The sequence below is a fragment of the Leuciscus leuciscus genome (assembly GCF_965113295.1).
Source record: "Leuciscus leuciscus genome assembly, chromosome: 11".
Lineage (NCBI taxonomy): Eukaryota > Metazoa > Chordata > Actinopteri > Cypriniformes > Leuciscidae > Leuciscus > Leuciscus leuciscus.
In genome coordinates, this window is record NC_138735.1 from 18,343,478 (window position 1) to 18,370,090 (window position 26,613).

At 36.5% G+C, this 26,613-nt stretch overlaps 1 protein-coding gene across 1 annotated transcript in view; it reads right to left on the bottom strand.

Annotated features, from left to right (window-relative positions):
• Positions 1–7,246: 7,246 nt before the first annotated feature.
• Positions 7,247–26,613, bottom strand: part of cntnap2a (contactin associated protein 2a) — a 410,290-nt gene continuing 390,923 nt past the window's right edge. The window contains exons 22-24 of the mRNA XM_082183874.1: positions 12,352–12,582; positions 9,687–9,758; positions 7,247–9,586 (exon numbers count right to left, since the gene is read on the bottom strand). Of these exons, the coding sequence (XP_082040000.1) occupies positions 9,387–9,586; positions 9,687–9,758; positions 12,352–12,582 (503 nt within the window). The 3' untranslated portion in view covers positions 7,247–9,386. The remainder of the gene's footprint in view (positions 9,587–9,686; positions 9,759–12,351; positions 12,583–26,613) is intronic.

The window sequence follows — 26,613 nt, forward strand, 5'->3', positions numbered from 1 at the left end:
CTCACATTATCAAAACAGCCATGCAATTGGTTTATTTCACTGGACAAATTATCCAATTTTTATTGTCCCAGCCAGTCATAACCCCAAATTATATTTTTTAAATATCCCAACCAGTCATTACTCAAATCAACTGTGACACACATTTGGTATATATATATTTTTTTTTTATAGGAATAATAATATTTCTGAACATTTTACTTATTTTACAGTTGAGTCTCATACAATGAGACTGCTCCAAAATCATTATCATTCAACTGTGTATATGCATTTTAAACACATTATGATCTTTGCCCATGCAGTAAATGCACATCCCTTATTTACAGCACATTTAATTCCACTGCTAATATTAATGGTATGACCCATTTCAGGAGTGGCCAAATTTACAATTTAAAACCAGTCAGAGATAGAAATATATCTTTATATTTACAGTTAAGGCTTCATATTATGGGTAGACTATTTTCTTTGACACCCAACCCCCTTCCCCCAACATCGTGTTTTCATGTCCTGGGATCAAGCCTTCTTTTGGGCGGTCAGACCCCCTCAAACACCCCTGTAATTTTCACCCTGCCTACAAAGTAATGCAACACAAAAATTGCAGGCTAGCTTTTCTGTCTGTAAAACAATCTCCTCAAAAGCTTGAGATTAACATTAGCATTTTCTGCATTGGTTTTCGGTTTCAAACACTCGCACGTAGCCTAACCTTCCCAGTGCTCTTGTAATTGTAGATTCATGAACTTTGACTTTAGATAAGGCAAGAGGCCTGCAGTTCTTTGGCCATTATGCCTGTTTCTTTGTGTTTCCTTGATGATTTTACATTCTGCTCTTGGAGAGAATTTTGTTGGTCGACCACTCCTGGGAAGATTTATCACTGTTCCGAGAGTTATCCATTAGTGGATTATGGATCGGGGAAGTCCCATCATCTTTGAAATGGATCTGTAGTCCTTACCAGACTTTTTCTTAAGGATCAAACTTTATGGAAAAGGATCAAAATCTGATTGATTCTGAGCAGTGATTGCTGTCTTCAGATGGAGCTGCAGGCTGATAGGACTGTCCAACCACTTCAGCTGTGAAAAGGCAAACAAATCCGTTTTCAAATCACTTTATTTTCTATACATATCCAGCTTTTTAAACCTTACTGTGCATAGACAACTGCTTCTATCAGTTGACCAACTCTGGTGACTGCAACATCGCTCTGGGTTTTTTCAAGGCAAGTTATTTATATAGCACATTTCATACATTACATGACCACAAATGGAAAAAAAAAGAGAGAAAAAAAGAAACTTCCTTCCTTCCTTTTTTTTTATTTTAAAGATGAAACAGTGCCAATTTACATTTGATTTTCTTGCCTGCAATTCATTAGGGGAAGTAGGCCCTATTTAAATGCAAAATACGGAGTTGAATCATTGTTAATTGAATCGTGCATCAAACTGAATCATTCTAGACTTGAAAAACCCGCTTTAATCTACTGTCTATGGCTTTGATTCGAAACAGTCGAAACGACTCCAAGTCAACCCAAAGATTCACAACCAAATGTGTTAATTTCAAGACTAATTTTAATTCAATATTTGTGTCAATACATTAGCAATGCAAGCTAACAGCAGGTTAGCTTCAGTTAGGCTGCTGAAATATTAAGGCCAAGTAAACGAGTAGCATCGTAGAATAACCAAACATTGTTATTCACCTGTTACGACGACTTTGAGTTTGACCAACTAACAGCTAACTACTTAAGAAGCACAAAACATGTATCTTTTCGGTAAATGGACAAATATCTCCCACTTAATTATGTGTCATGTCAAAATGAAGTGTCTGATAAGTACATAAAGATATTGAATCTTGACGTCCCTAAGGTCCAGCTTGAGGTCTCCATGCTGATGCTTAGCTGAGGATTCCACAGAGCAAACGAAGCGTTTTACGCCACAGCGTAACACAACGCCTAGTGCTTAAAGCGCCCATTTCAATGCCAGACTTTTGACTTTTTCTAAATTATTACTCATTTAATCTCCTTTCATTCGTGCAAGTACAATCTGAATGTACAACTAACTATAATTTAGTAACCTTTACTACCTTAGATCTGGTTTATTACTTCACCAAATGTGGCAAGATGTTCAGCATTTATACAATGCAAAATGTTATCAATGAGCAACCTGCTAACATTTCTCAGAAACAATGGGCTTCCCGTATGTTCTTGCAACTATTCACTCCAAAGTGGCAATATTTTGTTCTAAATGGATTAGAAAAGATGTAATTTTACAATGTTCCTGTCAGGGCACCAATTTAATGACATTTTGAATGAACAATATTAGTCTTGCACTTTTTAATTGACAGTACAGACAGTCAGCCAGCCTGTATTGTAAAATCAATCTCAAGAGATATCAAAATATGTGCAGCCATTGAATCAGAGTATAGGGAACTGGAGAGTCTACCTCCAATAGACCTTAGACAGGTTAGACACCATTGAAATTAACGTGGATGAAAACAAAGCTTTGTGGGATAGACTTAGTCTTTACAATTTCCTGCCTCAAAGACCATTTAGGAAGGCATTTCCCCTTGTGCAATTGATAGCAGGACTAGCCTAAATATGCATTAATATACATCATATTTATTTTTTCCCTTCCTCCCCATTTACACTTTTCTACAGATAATCCAATATTTCAGCCCCCAACCCAGTCATAACACAAATTAATGACTTGACAAACATTTTATATGCATGTTTTGTTTAATATTTGTTCATAATAGTAATATTTATGAGGATTTCTCTTATTTTGCTATCTGGCCTCATACAATGCGATGAACAAATATGATTGTACAAATATCTTATTGCACAATATCTTTTTATTCTCTTCAATGAGTGAAAAACAAACAAACAAACAAAAAAACAATATATTATATAAAAATATAGATTCATGCCTGACACAGCAATAAGTAAACAAATATGGTGCAAGAAGTAAATACAAGTATGAAATAAAGAAGGCCTAGAATAGGAGTAAGATGTTTTCACGGTTTAAGACCAGACACAATGGGACCTTTATGAAACAGAAACTTCCACTTCTGCCACTTCTGTCTTTACAAGAGTTTCCTCAAAAACTTGAGAGTCTTCCTGTAGCTTCTTCTCAAACAAGAGTTGAGTATTTATGTTCTTCTTTTTCTGCAGTGGTTTTCCCCTTGATACTCTCTCACGATGCCTGATTCTGTCCAGTCTCCTTCTGATTGTGGAATCATGAACTTTGACTTTAGCTAAAGCAAGAGAAGCCTGCAGCTCTTTAGATGTGATTTCAGGGTTTTTGGCGACTTCTTGGATGATTTTGCGTTGCGTCCGCGGAGAGATTTTAGTTGGTCGACCACTCCTGGGAAGATTCATAACTGTTCCATGCGTTTTCCATTTGCAGATTATAGATCTGATTGTGGATCTGTGCAGTCCCATAATCTTCGAAATGGATTTGTACCCCTTACCTGCCTTGTAATGAAAAATGACCCTTTCTTTGAACTCTTCAGGAAGTTCATTTGATCGTGGCATTATGCATTTGCTGAATCTTTGTGCGGATTTGAATCAAAATCAGGTTGCTTCCTGTCAGGAAAGCTGACAGGATGATTCAGGGTTACTGCAGCGTCCAACCACAAGGTATCTGTGAGTGAACAAATACCAAATTAGGTTTTAAACCTTCAGGTTCTAAAGCAATAAAGGACCTACTCTAGTTTTACTGCAGGAGATATAAACAAGAATGAGTGGCGTCACACCGCCAGGATCAGCCCAGCTTAAAAGAGAAGCAGACAGTTGAAGAGGTCAGGACAGAGTGGAGATCTGTCACAATATAGTCATGTGAAAGAAAGGACACCCTATTGAATTCTATGGTTTTACATATCAGGACATAATAAAAATCATCTGGTCCTTGGCAGGTCTTCAAACAACAACACATGACATATTACACCATGTCATTATTTATATAAAGAAAACTAGGCCAAGATGGAGAAGCCATAGGTGAAAAACTAAGTACCTTACTGCTTCCATAGGAATGAAGAGGGTAAGTAGCAGTCAGGCACTGCTAATCAGATGCCTTTGATTAACTGATCATGAGCATGCAGGTGTATGTGTGTGTGTTAACACAATGCTAAGGAGGAAAGACATCAGCAATGATCTAGAGAAGCAATTGCTGCTGCCATCAATATGGGAAGCGTTATACAGCCAGTTCCAAACAATTGAAATCCATCATTGTACAGTGAGGAAGACTATTTACAAGTGGAAAACATTCAAGACAGTTGCCAATCTTGCAGAAGTGGAAGTCCCAGCAAATTCACCCCAAGATGCAGTGCTCAGAGATATCTAAAAACACCCAAGAACTACACCTCAGACTCCACAGGCCTCAGTTACCATGTTAAATGTTCAAGTTCATGACAGTACAATTAGAAAAAGATGGGACAAATATGACATGTTGGGAAGGGCTGCCAGGAGAAAGCTTCTTCCTAAAAAGAACATGGCAGCATGGCTTAGATTTGCAAAGTTGCATCTAAACAAACCTCAAGACTTCTGTAACAATGTTGAGGCAAGACCAAAGTGGAGATGTTTGGCCATAATGCACAGTGCCACTTTGGCGAAAAGAAAACCAAACACAGCATTTCAGCACAAACACCTCATATCAACTGTCAAGCTCTGTGGTGAAGGGGTGATGATTTGGGCATGATTTTCAGCCAGAGGACCTGGGTACCTTGCAGTCTTTGAAGCCCGGCCAAACTTGGGTCATGCACACCAGCAAATCTACAACAGAAGGGCTGAAAAAGAAAAGAATCAAGGTGTTGCACTGGCCCAGTCAAAATCCAGACCTCAACCCGACTGAAATTCTGTGCCGGGAACTTCAGAGAGCTGTGCATAAACAAATGCCCGGAAACCTCAAAGAAATGAAGCAACGCTGTAAAGAAGTGCGGGCCAAAATTCCTCCAGAACAATGTGAGAGCTTGTCATACAGAAAATTATTACTTCAAGTTATTGCTGCTAAAAGTGTCTCTAAAAGCAACTGAATCATTGGTTGTTCTTAGTTTGGCTCACATGGCTTCTCCATTTTGGCTTTATTTTTGTCAAATAAATAATGACATGCCATGTGTTGTTCATCTGAGGTTGTATAACCTAATTTTAAGACCTGCTAACACCAGATGTTTATGTCCTGATACTGAACGATAGAATTCAAAAGGGTGTCCTCATCATGAATGTATGCTGTGTCACCAACCTCTGTTTGTGGGACGAGGCTCTTAGTATTAATAATGCTCATGCATTACCTTAGATTATGGGTATTATACTGAAAACAGATTGTTGTTAACGTCAATCCGCTTTTGCCAGGTCAACTTGAACCTTATTAGATCAAGTCTAGACTCTTTGACCTAATAGCCCACATTCAGGGTGGGATATTTGTAGCATATTCACAGCAAACTACAATTCAATTCTGTCTGGTCAACATGTCCCTTGCTAAAGTGAAATAAAAGGTTCAAATTACACTAAACCAAAAAGAAGTAAGGTAAAATGGCAACACTAGAACAGGCTTTTCTTATGTTTCCAGAGTAGTCAAGTCAAAGAAAAAACAGGTCATTTAAGTTAAAAGTGTGTTACACTTGCTGGTCTGCACGTTAACTTCTCTACTTTTGCATTAAATCACTACATTAAAAATGACTTTTAAGACAACTGCAATGCTGGCTAGCTTCAGGTCTCAGGTAAAGTGACGTTGAGGTGAATATTTAAGGAATATTAATGCAAATTTAACGAGTGACATACAACAAGCAACATTTATTATTCAAACTCTCTAGCGTGGTGAAGCTTTTGCCTAAACGTCCATTTGTTCGGATAAAACCCTCCTGCTAGGTATATATTATCCCGAAAACCGAGTGGCGGACACGTACTTAATCTTACCCGTTTGAAATGTTGAGCTGTAAGAGGTTGAGGTCTGTGCTGTCTCTCTCTCTGTAGCTTGAGATTATAGGGATGGGAAATCAGTACGTAGAGCGAGTGAAGCGTCATAAGCCACAGCTCAGAAATACAGCGACCTCTAGTGTATATAGAAAGATACTGCGACCTATTGGAGACTTGCGCCAGTTCTTTCGTGTTCTCAACTTTTTTTTTGACTCCAGGGCCCTCCATTGTCTGTACCATTTTTCGAAGGTCTCATGACTGGATAATGATATAGAATAAGATTTTTTTTTTTTTTTTCACTCAATTTATACCAAATAAAATATTTTAGAACTGGGGGTTGAATAATTTTGATTATTGTTTTAGTAGCAGCAACTTCGCTCTCAAAGGTAAGTGACACCAAAGAAAACTAGCCTACCGTGAAAAAAAGGAATCGGCAAGGAATAAACCAAACAATAACTGACATTGTGTTGTCTTCAAGGTAGGTTATAGTTTTAAGTAATGGCTACCTATTAAAAAAAATAAAAATTCCAAACAATATCTATCGCTATGTTCAAATATCTGATATGTGCTTCCAAAAGGTACACAAAACATGTAGATTAATCTTACCAGGCAGGGGCTGTTTCTCCATCCAGTCATTTGACTAAATTCCGTTAAGGGTCATATCGTCAACATAACCCCTTGTCAATTTTATATGGATAACATCCACACCCAGCAGAATCTGTCTTTAGTTTCATAGATGACTATGTCTTCTTAGTGTTTATAAAACAGTTGTATCAAATTATGCAAAATAGGAATGTCTGATATTGTAACTTGATAGGGGCCGAAAGACAATTTAAATAAACCCCCAGTAATTTTCCATTAAAATGATTTGTCATAACATATCTGTTGTGAATGTTGTTGGTAGCCTATTAAATAAACTACAAGACAAACATTTGTTAGGTACTTCTTTTTATTCCCTTCCCATAAGAATAGCCACATTTATGAGGAATTCTCTTATTTTGCAATCAGGCCTCACACAATAATGAGATGGATGAAAAGAGGTCAGTACAAATATCTTACGCTAAACAGCCAGTCGAGTTGCTCTAAATATAAAAAAGTCTTTTACTATTCATTCCTGACTTGTCAACATCATAACAAAAGGTAAAAAATATGCCTCCAGGAGTAAATACAATTGTGATATTGCACAATAGTTTAAAGTACAGTATGTACAATTTCACATACAGTGGTCATGCTGCCGTTAAAACAAGTTGAATACACAAGCAAAATGCAATCATAATATGAGATACAGATGAGTAAATATATTATATTGTTTACACTTTCACTTGTATACTTACTCGTAAACAATAAAATGTCAAAGCCTTTTTGAATTGTTGTGGTGTCAAAAAAAATCTGTATTTACATTTAACAAAAAGGCCTACATGTGCCACATGAGAGGCAGCAAGAACTGAGCTGAATAATAAAAAAAAATATTATTATTATTTTATTTTTTTACAAGAGACCTCCTGCCATGAAAAGAGACAAAAATCACCCTCACCAAACAAACTCAAAATGTAGAAAGAATAATACTGTAAAAGGTAAATGAAAAGGGGTCATATTATGAAAATTAAACCAATCAAAGCGTTCTTTCTTCACTACAAGGAACATTCAAATACTTTTTTTTTCTTCACAGATCTTCAGAACATTTTGAACATTCAGGCTTCCCCTAATACACATAAAGATGAGACACAAACAAAGGCTAGATCATCTACAAAATATCCTCATAAAAATATATTCATTATTTCATTTATTGTGAACGTTAACTGACTTAACCCTAAAAGTGTACAAAACAATATGTAAATTTTTCAATGTAAATGAGGGGTGACGATTTTGATTATGAAGTTAGATTATGAAAAAGTGTGAAATATTATGACTCTTGCATTCTCGGGAATCAGCAATCCCTCATTATCTTCTCCAAAAAGTTCAATTTGAATATCAATATTTTATTATAAATTATTATAAATTATAAATTATCTAAATGAACTTGTGGTTATATTCTGAGATGTGATTGCGAACTCAGAGAACACTTCCAACATTATGTCATTATACACAAAACCTTCCAAAAAGAATAACACTGTAATATTATTCTAAATTATAAGAAGCATATTCACTGTTAGTAAAACCACATGATTATAAGAGCTGGTGAGACAATGTTAAGATTTAGTTTGAGAGAATTATAATGAACTATTCAGATCAGAGACTGAAGTGCTCGGAATTATTCCAATACATGGCAGATAAGTCATAATGCTAATAAACCTTGATATTTATTACAAATAAATGCATCACATATAAATCTGAGGGTGAGCAACATCCGCTTTCTAAAATCAGTCTGTGAACCAGTCTGAGAGAATACATACATCTGTATGTATATGTAAATTAAATGTTTATATAAACAGTAAATTATACTTAAAAAAAAAATAAAAAAAATAAATAAATAATGAAACTGCTTTTGACAACATAATTTGACAAAATGCACAGTGCAATAATTTTAAAAAAATGTTTTAGCATATATGCAAAATAATGTTCCATTCAGAACATTTATATAACATTGGCATTCCGAACACTTCTAAACTCATGAACATTGGGTCTAATTTCCGCACAGACAAATATATCAATAAATACAAATGTATTTGTTGGGATTCTTCTTTACATATTTAACCAGATAAAGTAACATCTACATTGACAGCTGATTGAATCCTAAAGGCACCTTGAATTAAGTCATTCAATCGGGTGTCAGTGGTCCCACCTTCTTCATCTACAATGACAAACACTAATAATACACATTTGGGTGTTAATCTGCCAGATAGATGTCACTGTGCCAGTGCTTTACCACAGCCTGCATAAATGACACACAGACAAAATGATGTCTCAAAATAACATCTTTATGCCATGATACATGCCTTCAGCAAAACAAATGCTTAAGACTGGGAGGTGTTTGGCAAGGAACAGTAAACTGAAGGCTTCCACAGGAAATAAATGAGTATAGCTGTGCAGAAGGCTACAAATAGACAGTGTCGATTTGACATAATTCTTGGTGCATGCCTTGATTTTCTTCCCCTCACTGAAACACTGATGATATACAATCTAATGTCATCTTAAAATTAAATCTCTGTCGTTTGTGCAGTGAATTCATATAGAGCATTTAACATTTACAGTCTGTCTAAAACATTTTCCACACAAGGACTTTTTGTAAGATTAAGCAAAAGAACACGATTAAACTTTTCATAAAAGGAATTTTGGCAAATAATAGTTTCTGTAAAAAAAAAAAACACATGGTGAAATGATTTATTAAGATGCGATCCAGAGATTACACACTTAAAAGACTTTTGCCAAAACACAATAGAAAGAGACAAGCCAGTCACTATGTACAGGACAGTTTCTCAAACTGGTGATGAGCTTGATCCAAAAACATTAGTTCTGATACTCAAAAAAAGATTCTGAAAGAGTCTGTACACCCCCATTAGATGAACCATTCCTTCTTGCTTTCGTCGATGGTCTCTGTGAAATTGGGCTCGGTGCCGATAATGGCGGCGTCAGCTGACTCGGACGACTCTCCCCCCTTGGCCTCGTTGGTGTGGTAAGTGCCTTTATGGCGGAACATGTACCGGATCAGAAACACCAGAGTGCACAGAATAGTGAAGATCACCACTGCGATGATACCTGCAAAGAGAATACATTTACGGTTAATGCATTTCAGAACAGATAACTTCAAAGGAGTAATTGTTCATCTGAATTAGATATGAATATGTTGCCATCTCACCTCCTATTATAGCTGAATTCCTGTTAACTCCATCCGGTATCACTCTTTCCTCATTGAAGGGGAAATCAACACCTACAGGAGATCATCATAATAAACTTAATAAGTTTACATTTATCGGCATCTGTCCATGGATATTTAATTGTGCACACAAATTTTTCCCGATTTTTACATTTAGGTTCTGAATTTGAGAAATGGATAGTTAAAGTTTAATCTTTAAAAATGCTAATCATTTAATATCTGTTAAATCGTTAGCAAAGATCATAATGAATATCCACTTTTCATATTGTATATTATGATGCCTAAATTCACTTGTAGTATTTTAGGCTCTATACAACCTTTTCTTCTAAGAGTGAGACTGAAAATAAATAAATGTGACTTGTCCAATTCTGAGAAGAGAATGAATATTGTTCTCAATGCCAAAAAACATTTAAGTCCCCCTGTAGTCAATAATTTGATCCCTTAAAACTCATCTTTGATCACCAAAATGATATATTTAATTAAATGTTTTTTCCTGGAAAAGTTTTTTCAAATGGCTTGAATGTAACTCTACACCCTTGCCTCATTTAGTATATGTGGTTCTATGAATATGCAAATGAGCCCCGCCTCCACTCACTCACACCAGCTCAAAGATCCACTCGTTGATGTGATTGGTTACAAGGTAGTTTGTGATGTCAGAAACTCCAGCGATTTCAAACCGCGTTTTTGAGACTGTCTTTGTTTCACTGCAGTTTTAAGGAGAAAATACTCAGCAATGGTGGTGCTGACTTGTGCATTTACACATGGTTTGTCTTAAAGCATATTAAAAACACTACATAGACATATAAACAACATTAAAAACTTTTCACCACAGGGGGACTAGTTTACATGTGGATTCGTTTTTTAAGGAGCTGCTATTACTAAACAGAATTCTTCTAATCATGTTTGTCAGATACACATAATGGTTTAAAATGATGCACTAATGCATTTATAGCTGAGTGAAGCATACTGGTCTTTACAGAAGCCATTTTGTCCACTAACTGGCCATTGACCTTTTTACAGAATGGCAGCGAACAGTAGCGGAATGCCTGTTTATTTAAGTCGAAAATATGCTACTGATGTATTGAACATTCGTTCAGTATTTGTTTAATTTCTAAATCAAACTGAAAGCAATACAAAAACAGTGGCAGTTAAAAGGCTGAAAGTGGACAGATCTTATCACTGAGGTCAATGCTTCAATGCTGGTGCTGCAATCAATAAACTAGAACTGGAAATTAAACACCAAAGGGTTTACGCCACTCCTGGGAAATAATTAAGATATTTTAAGGATTTTAAAGTGCCCCTTTTATGCTATTTTAAAGGTTCCCAAATTTGTTTTGGAAGTCTCCTACAATAAGTTTACATGCATTCAAGGTCAAAAAACACTTTAATTTTCTCATCATATACACTGTGACCAGGGCTTGACATTAAAACCCGCCAACTGCAAGTGGAATTCAGCAGTTGCGTGTAACGCAGTCACTCCTACTATACCTCTCAGTATTAAATGTAGTTTTTTCAGTTGCTTATTGCACTTAAACAGTTAAAAATACACACAAAATAATGTCAAAATGCCAGTCTTGGCGAGTGTTCACGTCAGTTATGTTTTAAAGGGATGGTTCGGAGTAATTTCAACCTAGGGTCCTTTGCACCATGATCTCGAGCCAAACACCCCCCCATAAGCCTTTTTTCCCTTGGTCGAACATTATTAAAGTTAGAGCTTATTCAGAGATATCAGCCAAATGGCTTAGTGCAAGCGCTAATGGATCCCAGGTTGTATCTCGTAAATTACCCCACTAATAATGCCCGGAATGGTACCAAACTTATATGGGCTTTTCCCAAATCACGGAAGTGACCTCGACGGAGCGGTAGCATGAGCCATCAGGCAAGTGTTATTTAAATAAACTCCTGATGTACTTATAAACTTTCCAATGCCTTGTTTTATGAGTACATAACCTATTTGTACTACTATAGGCAAGTTTAATACCATTCCGGGGGGTGTTTGGCTCAAGGTCATGGTGCAAAGGACCCTAGGTTGAAATTACTCCCAACCATCATAAAGTGAAAGTAAACAGTTGAAAAAGAAAATATATATGTAACTTGTATACTTGTATAATGGATCCGTGCATCAGGTCTTAAAGTGACAGCAGCCTAATATACTGTACCTGCTTCCAAATTATAATTTAAAAATATTAAAAATATATATATAGCAGTTTTTCCCTATGGTATCAATGTCAAAATTGTGGCCAGTGAAAATGCTGAGTGGCTAGTAACTTTGGAAAACCACTAACCACACTTACTGGTGAGCAAAAAAATGTATGTCAATTTTGTCAATTTATGTCAATTATGTCTTTTCTCAATGTGTCTGAAACAAAAGTTCTATAAGCGATTCAGTCTCCTTTCTGAGAGCCTACTCTGCTCTGATTGGTCAGATGGCCCAGTCTATTGTGATTGGTCTACAGATTACAGCGCGTACTGGAAAAATAAAAATCCCATTACCAAATCTGAAATTCAGCTCCGGAGGCTTCCTCAGCACTTATAAACAGTGATACGAACAGTAACGATGGCATCGGTTTTGCTTTATCAATTCAAGCCTCAGTCCTCAAATGGATTTGCTTTTGCAGTATTATTTAGGTAGTTTAAACATGTTCACCTGCGTCTAGGTGCCAAGGGTCGGTTGCAGCAGACATGGGTGGGATAGTGAGGGGTGATGCTCCGCAGTTGGATTCCACCAGTTTACCCTGGTGTGAGACAGGTGTAGAACCACGGGACCTGAGCGCAGCTTTCAGAGGAGCAACGCTGTTGAACTGCACTCTGGACAGGCAACCCACAAACCCGGGTGTGTTGTATTTTTCTATAAGCACCGGATCGATGTAACCAGTTTCTGCAGGAAGAAGAGATAAAGATAGGCATCTAAAGTTAGACCAAGGGCAAGAGAATAATCAGCATCTAAATGTTCAAAATGTCAGACAGGCTGAAATTCAAGATAACTGCAGAAAACTGATCCAAGCCTTGTTCCGGGAAATGTATTCCATTTCATTGCAATAAAAGGATAAGATCAATGCCTGTTCATGTATAATGTACACACACAAGAGATCTACGTTACAATGGCATTCTAAAATAAAACCAACTGTATCTGAAATATATAATTTACACTTGCATTACAAATATATGTCTCTTCATTCATACCTTTCCCATTCAATGGGATTTTACACATTTTAAATGCAAACAATGTTTACGTGTCACTATAGTGAATATTTAAAGGAATAGTTTACTTAAAATAAAATAAAAATGTAATTACTTGGTTTTGATTGTTCTAGTTTACAAAAATCATTTGAATGGTTTGTTCATGTTTCAGCTCACTGGAGGGGAAGATTATTGAGTTTGATCCAATGTTGTTATTGTTAACTAAAAATATAAAAAATTGTGGTAACACTTTACAATAAGGTCTCATTTGTTAATGCATTAACAAACTAACAATGAGCAATATATTCGTGCATCGTTTATTAACCTTTGTTAATGTTAGTTAATACATTTTTTAATGTTTATATTAGTTGACAGTGCATTAACTAATGTTAACAAATACAACTTTTGATTTTAATAATGTATTAGTAAATGTTGAGAGTGACATTAACTAAGATAAATAAATGCTGTATAATTATTGTTAATTGTAGTTAACTAATGTTAACAAATGAAACCTTATTGTAAAGTGTTACCAAAATGGTATTTCCTAAAGCTGAAATAAAACAAAATGATAACTTTGTTTTAAAAAACAAAACTTGTGATAATTAGAAATGTTGCCTAGGCAACTAACTGAATTAAAACAATTTTAAATGAAATAAAATATGTTACTAAAAAAAAAAATAAGCACATAAAATTACTACAACTAAAATATATTAAAATACAAATATAAAAGCTAATTCAAAATATCAACAATGCGTGTAAAATATACTAAAACAACAATGGTTTTGTCATGTATCTCATTTTGACTTTTATGGTTTGTTTTGATTTGCTTTATTTCCGGTTTCCTGTTTCTTGTTTGAAAATCAAATACTTTCCTACTATATAGTATGCGAAAAACAGTACACCAACAGAGTAGTAGGTCCGAATACATAGTATTTACACATACAATACACATTCGATGGACATTTTACTATCCCGTGAGGTCACGGAGAGGAATCGTGAATGGTGGTGGAGGAGCGATGCAACTGACACCATATTTCACATGCCAGTGATAACATTGCAGATGTAGTACGAATTTCATTCATACTACACATATTCATACTATATAAAACATACTTTTGTAACGGTTGTGAAGTAAGTTTCAAAATGTAGCCTAGTACATATGCGATTTTGGACACAGCGCGAGTGTTTGCTGTGTTAGTTTGTCAGTTGTTTGGCACTCTCATGTTTTTCTTGTATTCTGGTCTCTTGTCCATTGTGTTCCTTGGTTCCTGTTTTAATTTTGCCTGCCGTTAGTCCCTCACCTCTGCCTGCCTTGCTTACCTCTACCATGTTACGGGTCGGTTCCTCACACATCAAATGACTTCAGAAGGCTTGTTATATAAGTATTAAGCACCACTCTCATAAAAAATTGCCCTTTGAAAATTTTTATAAGAGCAACCAACATTCTTCAAAATATCTTCATTTATGTTCCAAAGAAGAATGAAAATCAAACAGGTTTGCAACGACATGAGAGTGAGAAAATGGTGACAGATCTACCCCATAAACCTTGATTACTGCTCAACTGTCAAAACCAATCTTTATACTCTACGAGTAATCCTGACATAAGATTGAAACAGGCATTTTCATAAAACACTTTAAATTACAGTTCTACTCTGTTCTCTCCCCCTACTTTGTTGTTGTTGTTGTCTTCAGGCACACTGAGATATCCTGGTACCTTCAAAGTGCAGCAGAGATTTGCCTGCCGAACACCTTGCACCAAACACAGACAAAAGAGCCAGTCTAACTGCTGCATTACAGACGAAACCTCTTCAAAGCATCTGCGGTGTGTGTGCAGCTAAATTCAGCATTCTCTCACCACAGCCACAGGTAAGGTACACACGCTCTCTACATAGAAAACACACAATGAGAACAATTGAAACAAGCTTACCGTGTTGTGCAACAAGAACACCTCTTAGGGATGATGTTTTTTTTTTATTCAGAGCATCACAGTAAAACATTTTATACAGCTGGTACAGTGCATATCAAAAGTATACCAGTGGTTCAAGATTGTGCGCCATTATAGTGAGTACATACTGTACGTCTCTGTGGAGGGTGGGACTAAATATCCTCCACAACTGACTACAACCTGGCATTAAGATCTTCGTCCATATAGTTTGCAACTTCCTATGATCTAATCAATTCCTAAAAGTCGGAATCAAATCCCCGCCCTCTCATTCCAAACAAGATGCACAAGTGCAATTTTTTTATTTACATTTTTATGAATTCTTCAGAATTTTTTATACACACACACAAACATATGAGTTATTATTTATTATATTTATGTAATCAATGTTCAGTCAAAGTTTAGAATGCCACCTGTTTTATATATATTATACAATATGTACACTACCGTTCAAAACTTTGAGTCAGTAAGAACGGTAGTGTATGTACTGTATAATTTATATATGATTACATATAAATAAATAAAGTATATTTATTACACTGTATATATATATTTTTTTAAATATAATGACATATCTTTCAATTCACAAACAATGGCAGAACACCATTTAATTTCCCAGAATGCTCTAAAATTATATTATTTAATAAATATAATTTGAATATATAATTTACATTTATATAATTTTTACTGTAATATGATGCAGGCTGCAAGATGAAAATCTTTTAAAAAGCACCTAAAGTTCTGTGTTCATGTGCTATACTAATGAAAGTCAACAAACATTCGCTACATCCAGAAATAATGGGCCACAAACACCAAAATATTTAACATGGTAGGTCTCAAAGGGCCAAAATGGGATTTTCCCCCTCATGCAGCCTCCTCCAACTAAAGTCAATCTTGCAGCTCAGTGCTCAGTAGAAAGCAAGGAAATGTGATAACATCCTCGTGAATACTAGTCTCAATCTCAGGTTCTTGCAGGCACAAGCCAGACAGAACATTTGTTCATTTTCCACAAGACGCCTGTGAATACCAATACGCAAAATATGATCCGCTTCAGTGTCAAAAATCTGTTTTTCAATGTGAAACGACTGGGGTAATAAGAAACAACAGTGCTGTAGAGACCCCGTACATCTCTCATGTGAATTATCTCATTAAATTCTGTTAAAGCCTTTGCTTTAAATGACTAGAATATGAAATGAGAGAGAGAGAGAGTAATTTCATCACTTGCATGAAAAAAAAAAGACATCTAAGCGTGGCAAATTAAAAGATTATTATTCTCGTCACATTCAGATTCAAAATCTGCTTTATAATGCAAATATTTTCAAGAACATGGTTACTGCAGAGAACATAAAATGGTTCATATTTGTTGTATGAAATATAACACATTCTGCTGTATATGGGCTCCTCAGAGGCGTGAAACGTGGCTGGAATATTTATGAGAATTGACTGATTGTTGCTGCAAATTCAGGTGGAAAGCTCTGGAGATTTCCCCCTCGCTCTTCATGATGCTCTGATTATTAGGGACGTGCTGCAGTATTTGCACTTACATTACCCCTTGTTTTGTGCAAACCAGACTTTCATTGCAGGGTTTTAACCCCATTGATGAATAGTTTTATTCTGCAAGCAGATGGCTTGAATCAGCCACAGTTCTGCTTTCCCCCAGTCGACATTAAGAGGGAGGAGGGAGCACTGCAGATTCTTTGTTTCTCAACGCCACAAACTTTACTCCCCAGTCATAGTTACAAGAATAAACAAACATGGATTTTTACAATTTAGACTAAAATTTCATCATGGCCTGCTTCTATAAACACCCAAATCCTGTTGTTTATCTTCCTGTGATAAATAAAAGCAGACGATTACAGCTGGTTGTCTGTTTCTTGTTGATCTTAGAGTACACATGCATTTAGTGTCATGCAGAGAAAAAAGATTCCGGCTAATTAGATTCAAGGTCAGGATCTGTCTGATATGAAGGTGTGACCTGCTAGTGTTGGTGTCTCCCCCACCCAGCTCTGTACTAAAGCCACACCAGACGGCATTAAGTGTGTTTGTGTGCAGTGAATAATTATGTCTGGGAAACAAAAGCATCCACAACTAAAAAAAAACAAAATATTAAATATAAATATATAACTGCGTGTGGTCCATATAAGCTGCAAATGCTCTGCATACCCAAACCATTTGTGGACTTGCTGATTAGTATTAACACTATGGGCCCTATTTTAACAATAAGTGCATGGTCTAAAGCGCAAGCGCAAGTACACTTGTCCGAATCCACTTTTGCTAGTTTAACGACGGGAAAAATGGTCGGTGTGCGGCGCATGGTCTATAAGCGTTGTCCCTATTCTCTTAATGAGTAATGGGTGTGTTTTGGGCGTAACGTGGAATAACCCAATCAGAGTCTCATCTTCCATTCCCTTTAAAAGGCGAGGAAACGGATCGGCTCGTGTGCAAGGTTGAAGCCTGCAAGCAGACCAACTCCGGGACAAGCCGGATTCCACCATATTTTTATGTACACAATATTAATCTTTTACATTGTATTCCTTTTATTTTTAATATTTGGCATGTTTGTGTGCTGCTGCATGTCCCTGTGTATTAAGCAGAGTGTACATGCCTATAGGCTCATATTATATTACTAATGCGCCCTTTAAAAAACAAAGAAATACTGTGACATTGACTTTAGACCAGGTTTCAGTTGGTCAATGGCGCAGTCTATTTCAGTTGCCTCAAAATAGCAACGTGCCAACAATGTGCCTGAACACACCTCGTGGGCAAACAGATGGGCGCAAATGCATTTTCTATTTAAACAATGTGGCGCAGGACGTGAAAAAGATAACTGCGTCGGGCTGAAACTAGCAAAAAAACTTGCATCGCCGGGTGTATGGTAGGGCTCTATAAATTACAATAAATTCCCTTGTTTGAGGTGTACCATACAGCTTACATAATAACATTTTGATAATACCTACAAACGATGGTCATTTTCTTAAAATCTGCCAGTTACGGAGGATTTTGGGTAAGCGGATCCAATGTAGCTTTGGCGCCTATGCTCTGTTGTTATGTATCGTCATCATTATCCTGCACTCTCATTGGTTTGCTGGCATTCGATCACTCAAGAGGAAAAATGTGCTGTTGCTGCCAGATCTCCATCAACGAAAATCACATTGTATTTCATACAACACTAGGCATGTGCCGGTATCACATTTTCATGCTGCAATTAATTGAGTGATCTTTTATCACGGTATACGGTATTATCACGATATTTTAATTGCACATGAGAAACAGATGGATTGGAGGGGGGTGTAAAAAATAAAATAAAACTTGCATCACAAGGTGTAATTGTGATTGTCAAAACATTTGGTAACTAAACTGAATTTTATTAAGTTTAGTGACAACATGTTACAATGATTACATGGTACAATGACTGGTAGGCTACTGTTTGTATTGCTTAACACAAATTTAACGATTTCAATTCAATACTTGGGATTTGATTTCAATCTTGATTCAATATTGACTCATTTTGGATAAATATTAGGAAGGCTACAGTAGATAGCCCACATGGTATTTTTTTCTCATGAAAAAAAATCTCTCACATAATGCTATGAAACCATATAGAGCCCTATCAGCTGGTATTATTAAAGGTTACAAATAACTAATTAAATCAAATATAATGTGGTTTTCATTATAATAACAATTATGTAGGCCAAAAGACAAGTAAAAATATAATAAATATGTAAAAAGTGCAGTGCACATATTCAGCAAAATACTCCTCTTTATCTATATTTGTTTTAGTCATCTAACATGCTGCTGGTCATTAAATGGTTTAAATGTAACGTTCTGTGACACAATTGTTCTCCTGTTTCATATCAAAAGTAACCTGCTCTGTCTTGTTTGACGGTCTTCGTGTCCTCTTTGCTCCGCGATTTTTCTCTGCGTGAGAAAACGGATGTGTCGCGTGTGAAGAGTCTCGCGCTGAATGCGTCGAGTTGGCAGCTCTGCTTTTAGAAGCGGGATGGATCCGAATAGATCGGCGGCGGCCATAGACTGTAGGCGGCGGCGTTCCTCCTTCCACCATGCTGCTTCTCTATGTGAGGACTGTTTACATTAGACTAGAAGTGCGCACCCGCCGCATGCTTATACACATGGCGATTGTTTGAATCAGAGTGCGCACGTGTTTCGCGCAGCATATACAACAGTGTTTGTTTAAGCGGCTGATGGAAAATAAGCTATAATGCGCGTTCTAAAAATCTAATTTCGGATCTATTATTTTTCACGGTATTTTGAAGTGCCCGCGATAACAATATCGTGCATATTCATTACCGCGATTTATCGCATTACCGAATACCGGCACATGTCTATACAACACTAACTAAATTGACATCTGCTGTGGTGTTTCTTATTTATCGTCTCTGCCCCTTTCGCGCCTCCCTCAATTCTTACGGGTGCTTTTGACGGCATGTTTCAACAGGTAAATGTAGGCTACTTTCAACAAAACGTCCAACATATCTATGATACATATCACATAGTTTAAAAAAAATATATATATATAAGCACCAACTAGATGCTGCAATGCACCCACACCTGTTGCCATCAGCTTGTTCCTGTTTTATAACCCAGTTGATACATACTTGATCATATTGTAAAGCTCAACAGAAACAACTGATACTGTATTCCACAAGCCACATTCCTCATTGCAGTCAACACAACACAGTATGTCACTTTAAAACACAATTTCATGGTGAGAAGTGATATGTAGAATAATGCAGTGCAAGTAAAACTTATCTGAATAGCCATAAAATCATTTTAACAGCTCTTTTGTCTATGAGCTGCTGAGAAACATGATGAATTATTTATGAGGCATTAAAGTAAACACTGCTATCCTGGTGGGGCCATTATTGCGGGGGAGAGACAGGGAAAGAGGGTGCAAACGAGGGATTGAAGACTGTCTTTTGATGGATGGGTTGGAAGATGGAGAGAAAGGGTGGGATGAAAGGGTTTCCATGGTAACAAATGGAAGCTGATGTAGCATGTGAGAGAGAGGGAGGTGCTGGACCCAAAGAAAAGGTGATAATGGGAATTATAATGACACACTGTCAACACATATGATGGCCGAACATTTCTTTTTACCTGTTTTTATGTCTCATACAAATGTTATTTGCTCTTGCTGTGAAGAATGGGTGAGATAAAAGGGAGGGGCCAATCTTCAGATCTTGCTGCATGATGCACCATGTGCGAACAGATTTAGACAGAACAACACCTGTCGGCCGTCACGTGACAACAGGATCAGAGAGCATCCTCTGAAAAACACGCAGCAAAAGCACGTTCCTCAGGAAACACACAGCTATATTCACTAAAGGAATTATGCAAATCAAAAAATAATGCAGAAATGCCCACAACAATTAGTGCTAAACGCAATTTGCACAAAGCAATTCCCCCAAGTATGCAGCAGACTACTGCAATCCGGCATACTTTACTGGTACCTCAACTGGCTCTAAAAAACGCAAAACTGGCACTTTTAGCTGGGAAAATTAATGTAAAGTTAATTTCATCAGGTGTAGAAGGTGCAATCATTTATTTTAAATAGAAAGGAAATGTGTCGAGCAGCAGTTGAAAACAGTTGTGTAGACACAACAAATTCATATAAAAAATGTATGTAAGCTTAAATTATATATATATATATGATATGACAAAATGTGTCATTTTTCTGCATAGAATTTCAGCACAAAAACCTGTATCTATCTATCTATCTATCTATCTATCTATCTATCTATCTATCTATCTATCTATCTATCTATCTATCTATCTATCTATCTATCTATCTATCTATCTATCTATCTATCTATCTACCTATATATAGATACATAGATATATGACACACATTTTGTGAATTCACCCCTCTGTGTTTCTACTTGTTCTTCCATCATCCACCCTTGGAAAGGGCAAACACCACCTTACACTACCTGCACCACACACCCATTCCAGCAATGCAGAGAATCTGACCAGCAAATCATTAACCAAACAATACAAACAATACTATAATACACTATTACAACATAAGGTACAGAAATACATGAAAGACTAATGTGCGTGATTCACTGGAAGATATAAACACACATAACACACAAACACATGTACAGCATCCTTCACCCTGGAAAACTAACACAGTCCACCTCCTCATGCTGCAGTACAAAAAAATAAACATTACCTGCTAGATCAGCGTTTGCTATCAGGTGTTTCTCACTTCTTCCAAAATGCCAGCCTTCTTCTCTCTCTCAATGTGTTTCTCTTCACGATGCGGATGCCCTGCCTGCCTGGCTGTGTGTGTGTGTGTGTGTATACGTCTGCAGCTGGGGCTGGGTGATCACAGACTGCAGCCCCTCTCCTGTTCCGCACTCATTGATATCCTGCTTCAACAACACCTGGAAACTGGATTCCACCATGGTCTGGATCTGGAGTCCACCTCCACTGTGATGCACCCACGCTGGACGATGACTGCGCCCAGAGCCGAGTAATGTCCACAGCCAATGACATCATCCATCTGTTCAACAAGGCTTTGATGGAGACCAGGCGGTCTACATCAAGATGTCATGCAAGTCTGTTCAGTGTAATGTAACATGATTTTGTTTTCATTACACTGAGATGACATCATGCTTTCTAGTCCAAACGACTATTCTGCAATAAGACTTTTGTGTGGGAAAAATTTGTTGAAGAAAACACTTGCTCAGTTAGCTCTGTCTGTCAAACGTACTTTAATTTATTTATTTTTTAAATCACTTAAATAATATATTCAACATATTATTCATATTTAAATAATATATATTATTAAATGCAATATTTGTTTAATTCAATTATTTTAAAGTGCCCATATTACGCTTTTTCGAAAATTACCTTTGTGTAATTTATCTGTTTGTAAACGTTAAATGTCTGCAAAGTTTTAAAGATCAAAGTGAACAATAAATAAGGTTATTGTCTCCTAAAAGAAAGAATCGATTCTGAACTGCTGAAGTGAGTCGTCAGCAATTCCAGTCTCATTTCCTGTTTCATACTTGTGTTACAATGCAACAAATTTGCATAATGCTAGCCTATGGTCTTCATTGGCTGCCCGCGAACGACGTCTATAACCCGCACTCAAAAACTAGTTGTAGCTGAGACAGGAAGAGTTTAGTTTGTGCTGTCGGCATGTTGAGAAGATGTTGTTTTCAGCACTGAGAATCCACTTTGCATGCACTTCAAAAGGATGAGGATTCGCGCAGGAATTGATACGGAAAAAACTATGCCATTGTTACTGTTCGTATCACTGTTTATCAAGTGCTGAGGAAGCCTCCGGAGCTGAAATTCAGATATGGTAATAGGCATTTGTTTCTGACATGCACTATAAAGGGTAGACCAATCACAATAGACTGGGCCTTCTGACCAATCAGAGCAGAGAAGGCTCACGGAAAGGAGGCTTTTAGAGAGACTAAATCTTAGAACAAACGTTTTTCGGATTCTTTGAGAGATCGGGAGATGTGCAATGTATTTTTTGACCTTGGATGCATGTAAACCTGTTGTAAGAGACTTCCAAAAAAAAAAAAAATTAGGAACCTATAAATAGCATAATAGGGGCACTCTAATATTAAACCTTTTGTCGCACTGGGGTGATAGATTTCCCGTGTAAGAGTCCTATTCTAAATGCATATTTCATTTTTTAAAACAGATAAACAAGTCTAAATTACTGCCTGTTGTAATAATCGTCTGCATACTACACACTCCGTATGGTCAGCTGTATGTGATACACACAGTTAACACATGGAAGTGTTTAGTCTTCAGGGAACATTAAAAGACTATCAGTCATCTGAATTAAATCTTTTGTGCGCTTTTCTAATGTAAATCAGTCCCTCGAGGGTGTAGCCTGCTATAAATCTGTACATTACTCACGTCTTAAATCGTCAGAGTTTGAGGGGGCTTTTCATAATTGGTACTTAATGACTGTGTCAAAACAGACTCGAGGGAATCATCTGTTCACTCCTGCAGGATTAACAATCTAATTCACACTCTAAAAGCAGAAATGTGAATCTTTTGTTTTTGTTAATGCAGCCAACATGAATTCATAAGTGCATCTGTGAAAGTGCATTTACCCTCCTCAAGGAAAAACTATTTCCATCTGAAGAGGCCTAAAGAAATCCAGTGTGTAAATGCCGTTGGGAATTGTAAGGATAAAAATCATCTACACTACAAAGCTCTAAAACAATAAATAGCTAGAGATCAAATCTTCTGAAGCATTTGCATCTTTTTAAGGTGCCTGCAGATTTGCACAGAAGCCACTGAAAAACTGCCACGAGAAAAAACAACATAAAAATGACAGATCCTTCTGTTAGAGGAGACAGCCAGGGATGAAAGCACATAACTTTCAGTGATGGCTGACAAAAGGATTTTTTGAGAAAGAGGAGTCTACCTCCCACCTGCAATGCTCACTTTGAAAACAACCAGCGCAAACTTGCTGAATCATTGCAAACCCATTTAACACCAAGCGATTGTTTCAGATACCATTGAGCTTCAGTGATTATTCTGGGATTTTAATCGATAGGATGTCTCTCATCATATTATGATAGCTAATAATAGCAAGTAATTTATCTCCTTTGTGGGGTGAATGACATTAAGAGCGGATGGGATGCATAAGATGCAAAACCTGCCAAATGAAATGCATCATATTTGAGTCGTTTTCTCCCTGTGGAGTTTTTCCTTTCCTCCTTCAACCATTTTTTCATCATTATCCTGCAATGGGAGCCTGTCAAAACTGTAGAATATACTTCAAAGGCGTCCTACATTCCCTCTAAAAATGCTCTTCTTTCTTTTCCTCTGAATCATTCTTGTTGAATCTAACTTTGGCGAACCATGTCTGTATATATAAAAGGAGTCAAATATTTTTGATGCACAAGGACTCATGTCTCAAACAATTGTTGATGATATCAATATAATTGGGCCTCAAGAGACTTTAATAAAGAATCATTTCATATATATAGCCTAAGCCAAAAAAAGTGGAAGCTGAATGTTTCCTCACACAATGAGTCAAACCCCATTATGTTTCTCACTGAATGTCATGTCAAGCCTGTTCTGTTCCCCATCTTATCTCAAATTTCACATCACTTTAGAGAACTTCTGCATCTAAAGTATCTGAGGAATGTTCAGACAGTAATTCTTCAGAGCAGTGGTTCTCAATACTTTTGACTCCAAGGCCCCTCAATGTCAAAGACAATTTCAGATAATTCTAACAGGCTAAAGCTAAAGCTGCTCAATAAAACTTTTATTTTAGTGTGGAAACATATTAAAATAATCAAATAAAAATAATTATAAATAAAAAATTTAATAATTAAAATAAGTTAAGTTATTGAAAAGTCGATACAATATTATAGAGCTTTGAGCAATATAGTGTTGGCATGAAACCTCCAACACTATATTGGCCAGTGTGTGTGTATGTATATATATATATATATATATATATATATATATATATATATATATATATGTATGTATATATATATATATATATATATATATATATATATATATATATATATATATATATATATATATGAATATATTGATATTCAATATTAAAATTATTTAAGATTGTGTGTGGTTTTGATTTTTGATTTTTTTTCATTTCCTGACTTATCCAGGTCTAGAAATCACAATTTTAAAATTGACTTAAAGGGTTAGTTCAGCCAAAAGTAAAAATTTTGTCATTATTTACTCTCCATCAAGTTGTTCCAAACCCATACGAGTTTCTTTCTTATGTTGAAGGATTAGGATTAGGATTTGTGAAAAAAAAAATTACTATGGAAGTCAGTGGCTGCCGTCACATGTCTGGTTAACAACATTCTTTTAAATATCTTCTTTTGTGTTCAACAGAAGAAAGAAACTCACAGGTTTGGAACAAATTGAGGGTGAGTAAATGATGACAAGATTTTCATTTTTGGGTGAGCCATCTTTTTAAATAAGACATTTATTTCAGCTTTTCATCTACATTGTTTTGCTGTTTTAGCTTATTTTAAACCTTGTTTTGTCATATTTTAAATAATTTCAGCTATATTGTGTGCTGAGGCCCCCTGTTTGAGAAGCACTACTTCAGTGTATTTCAGTGCTATAGTGCAGCATTGGTGCAGTACCACCCAAAGAGAACAAAGAGCAGCCGCATCAGCCCCGCAGCCCACTCAGAACCCTCGGATGAAAGGCCTCTCCACCCATCCAGGACAAAGCCCCCTGCGAGATTACACCAGGACTGATAGCGTGGTGGGGTTGGTGAACCACACCGCTTTATCGGTACAGAATTAAGAAGATTGTTACAGCCATGCAGCTCGGCAGGAGGCGGAGTCTATGATGAAATGCTGAATACTAATGTATAATGTGGTTTCCAGGGGCCATAAAGCACACGGTCATTTAATTAGCTTTATCTTATCAGCAATTACTGCAAATTCACATAGTTTAGTGTGTGTTGAGTGGGTGATGATGTGATGGGTGTCGGTCGCAGTGCATGATGCTGGGATACAAATTTATGCTCGACTTTCTGATAGACAGAATGGATGAAAACACATATTAGTAAGATTCACAAAAAATATAAAAAATATTTCACAAAAATGCAACCAAACTTAAGTTGTTTCTCTGCTCAAAATCATCCTCTAACAGGGGACTTTGATATAGCAAGATTCAGTATTGATCAGATCAGTCTCCTGGTTAAGAAAAATGGCATTGATCAGACTAATAGGCTGACTCTAGAAGACAGGAGAGATGGAGAGAGAGAGAGAAACGAAGACTGCAAGTGGTTTCTCGAAAGTTCAAACTGCTGTATCATCATTATCTTTGCCAACTGCATATCACATGAAAAAAGTTCAGCATACTGCACCCTTCCTGACACACTGCCTGACCTAAACACATTTATATCATTATTGGGTTTGTCAAAATGAGTGCAATCATGCATACAATTAAAAAAAGAACTGTACAAAATGTAATTTATTCCTGAGATGTCAAAACTGAATTTTCAGCATCATTACTCCAGTCTTCAGTGTCACATTATCTTTCAGAAATCATTCTTATATTCTGATTTGGTGCTCAAGAAACATCATTATCAATGTTTAAAACAGTTGTGCTGCTTAATATTTTTGTTGAAACCGTTTTTTTTTTTTTTGAGGATTCTTTAATGAATAGAAAGTGCAAAAGAACAATGTCTTTTGTAACATTATAAATGTCTTAGTGACACTTATGATCAATGTAAAGCATTAACTACAAAAAATATGATTACATCATTAATAAATAATATGATTGATAACCCTAATTATTACAAATCTGAATAATAAAAGCAATACGCAATATGCACAGCAGTACTATGACCCTGATGCATATACAGTACCTGAAGACAAATGCAGACACAAATACTTCAGCCATTTCAAATACTTTTGTCTTCCCCCCAGTCTTAATGTTGCTCTGATTCCCTAAAACACAATAACAGTCCAGAGACACAGATAGCACACTCAGCTCAATGTCCATTTCGCCTGATTCATGACTACTGTACAGGCTCTGAGAGGGTCTTATATCTTGCCTCTGCGACACTCACGAATCCCTGCAGTGTTACCCTGCATCAGCACAGAGAAAACAACCACCTGAACAACTGCAGAATGTCAACAGCCCATTCCTGTCACAGCACTCATGAAGTTCACAGACTAACTTTCTTTTTTTTCAGGTCTCCATGTCAAGAGTTCTTGTTTAGTATAACAAGCTGTTTCATTCCGAGCATGTAGGCAAGACAGACTGAGGTTGCCAGAT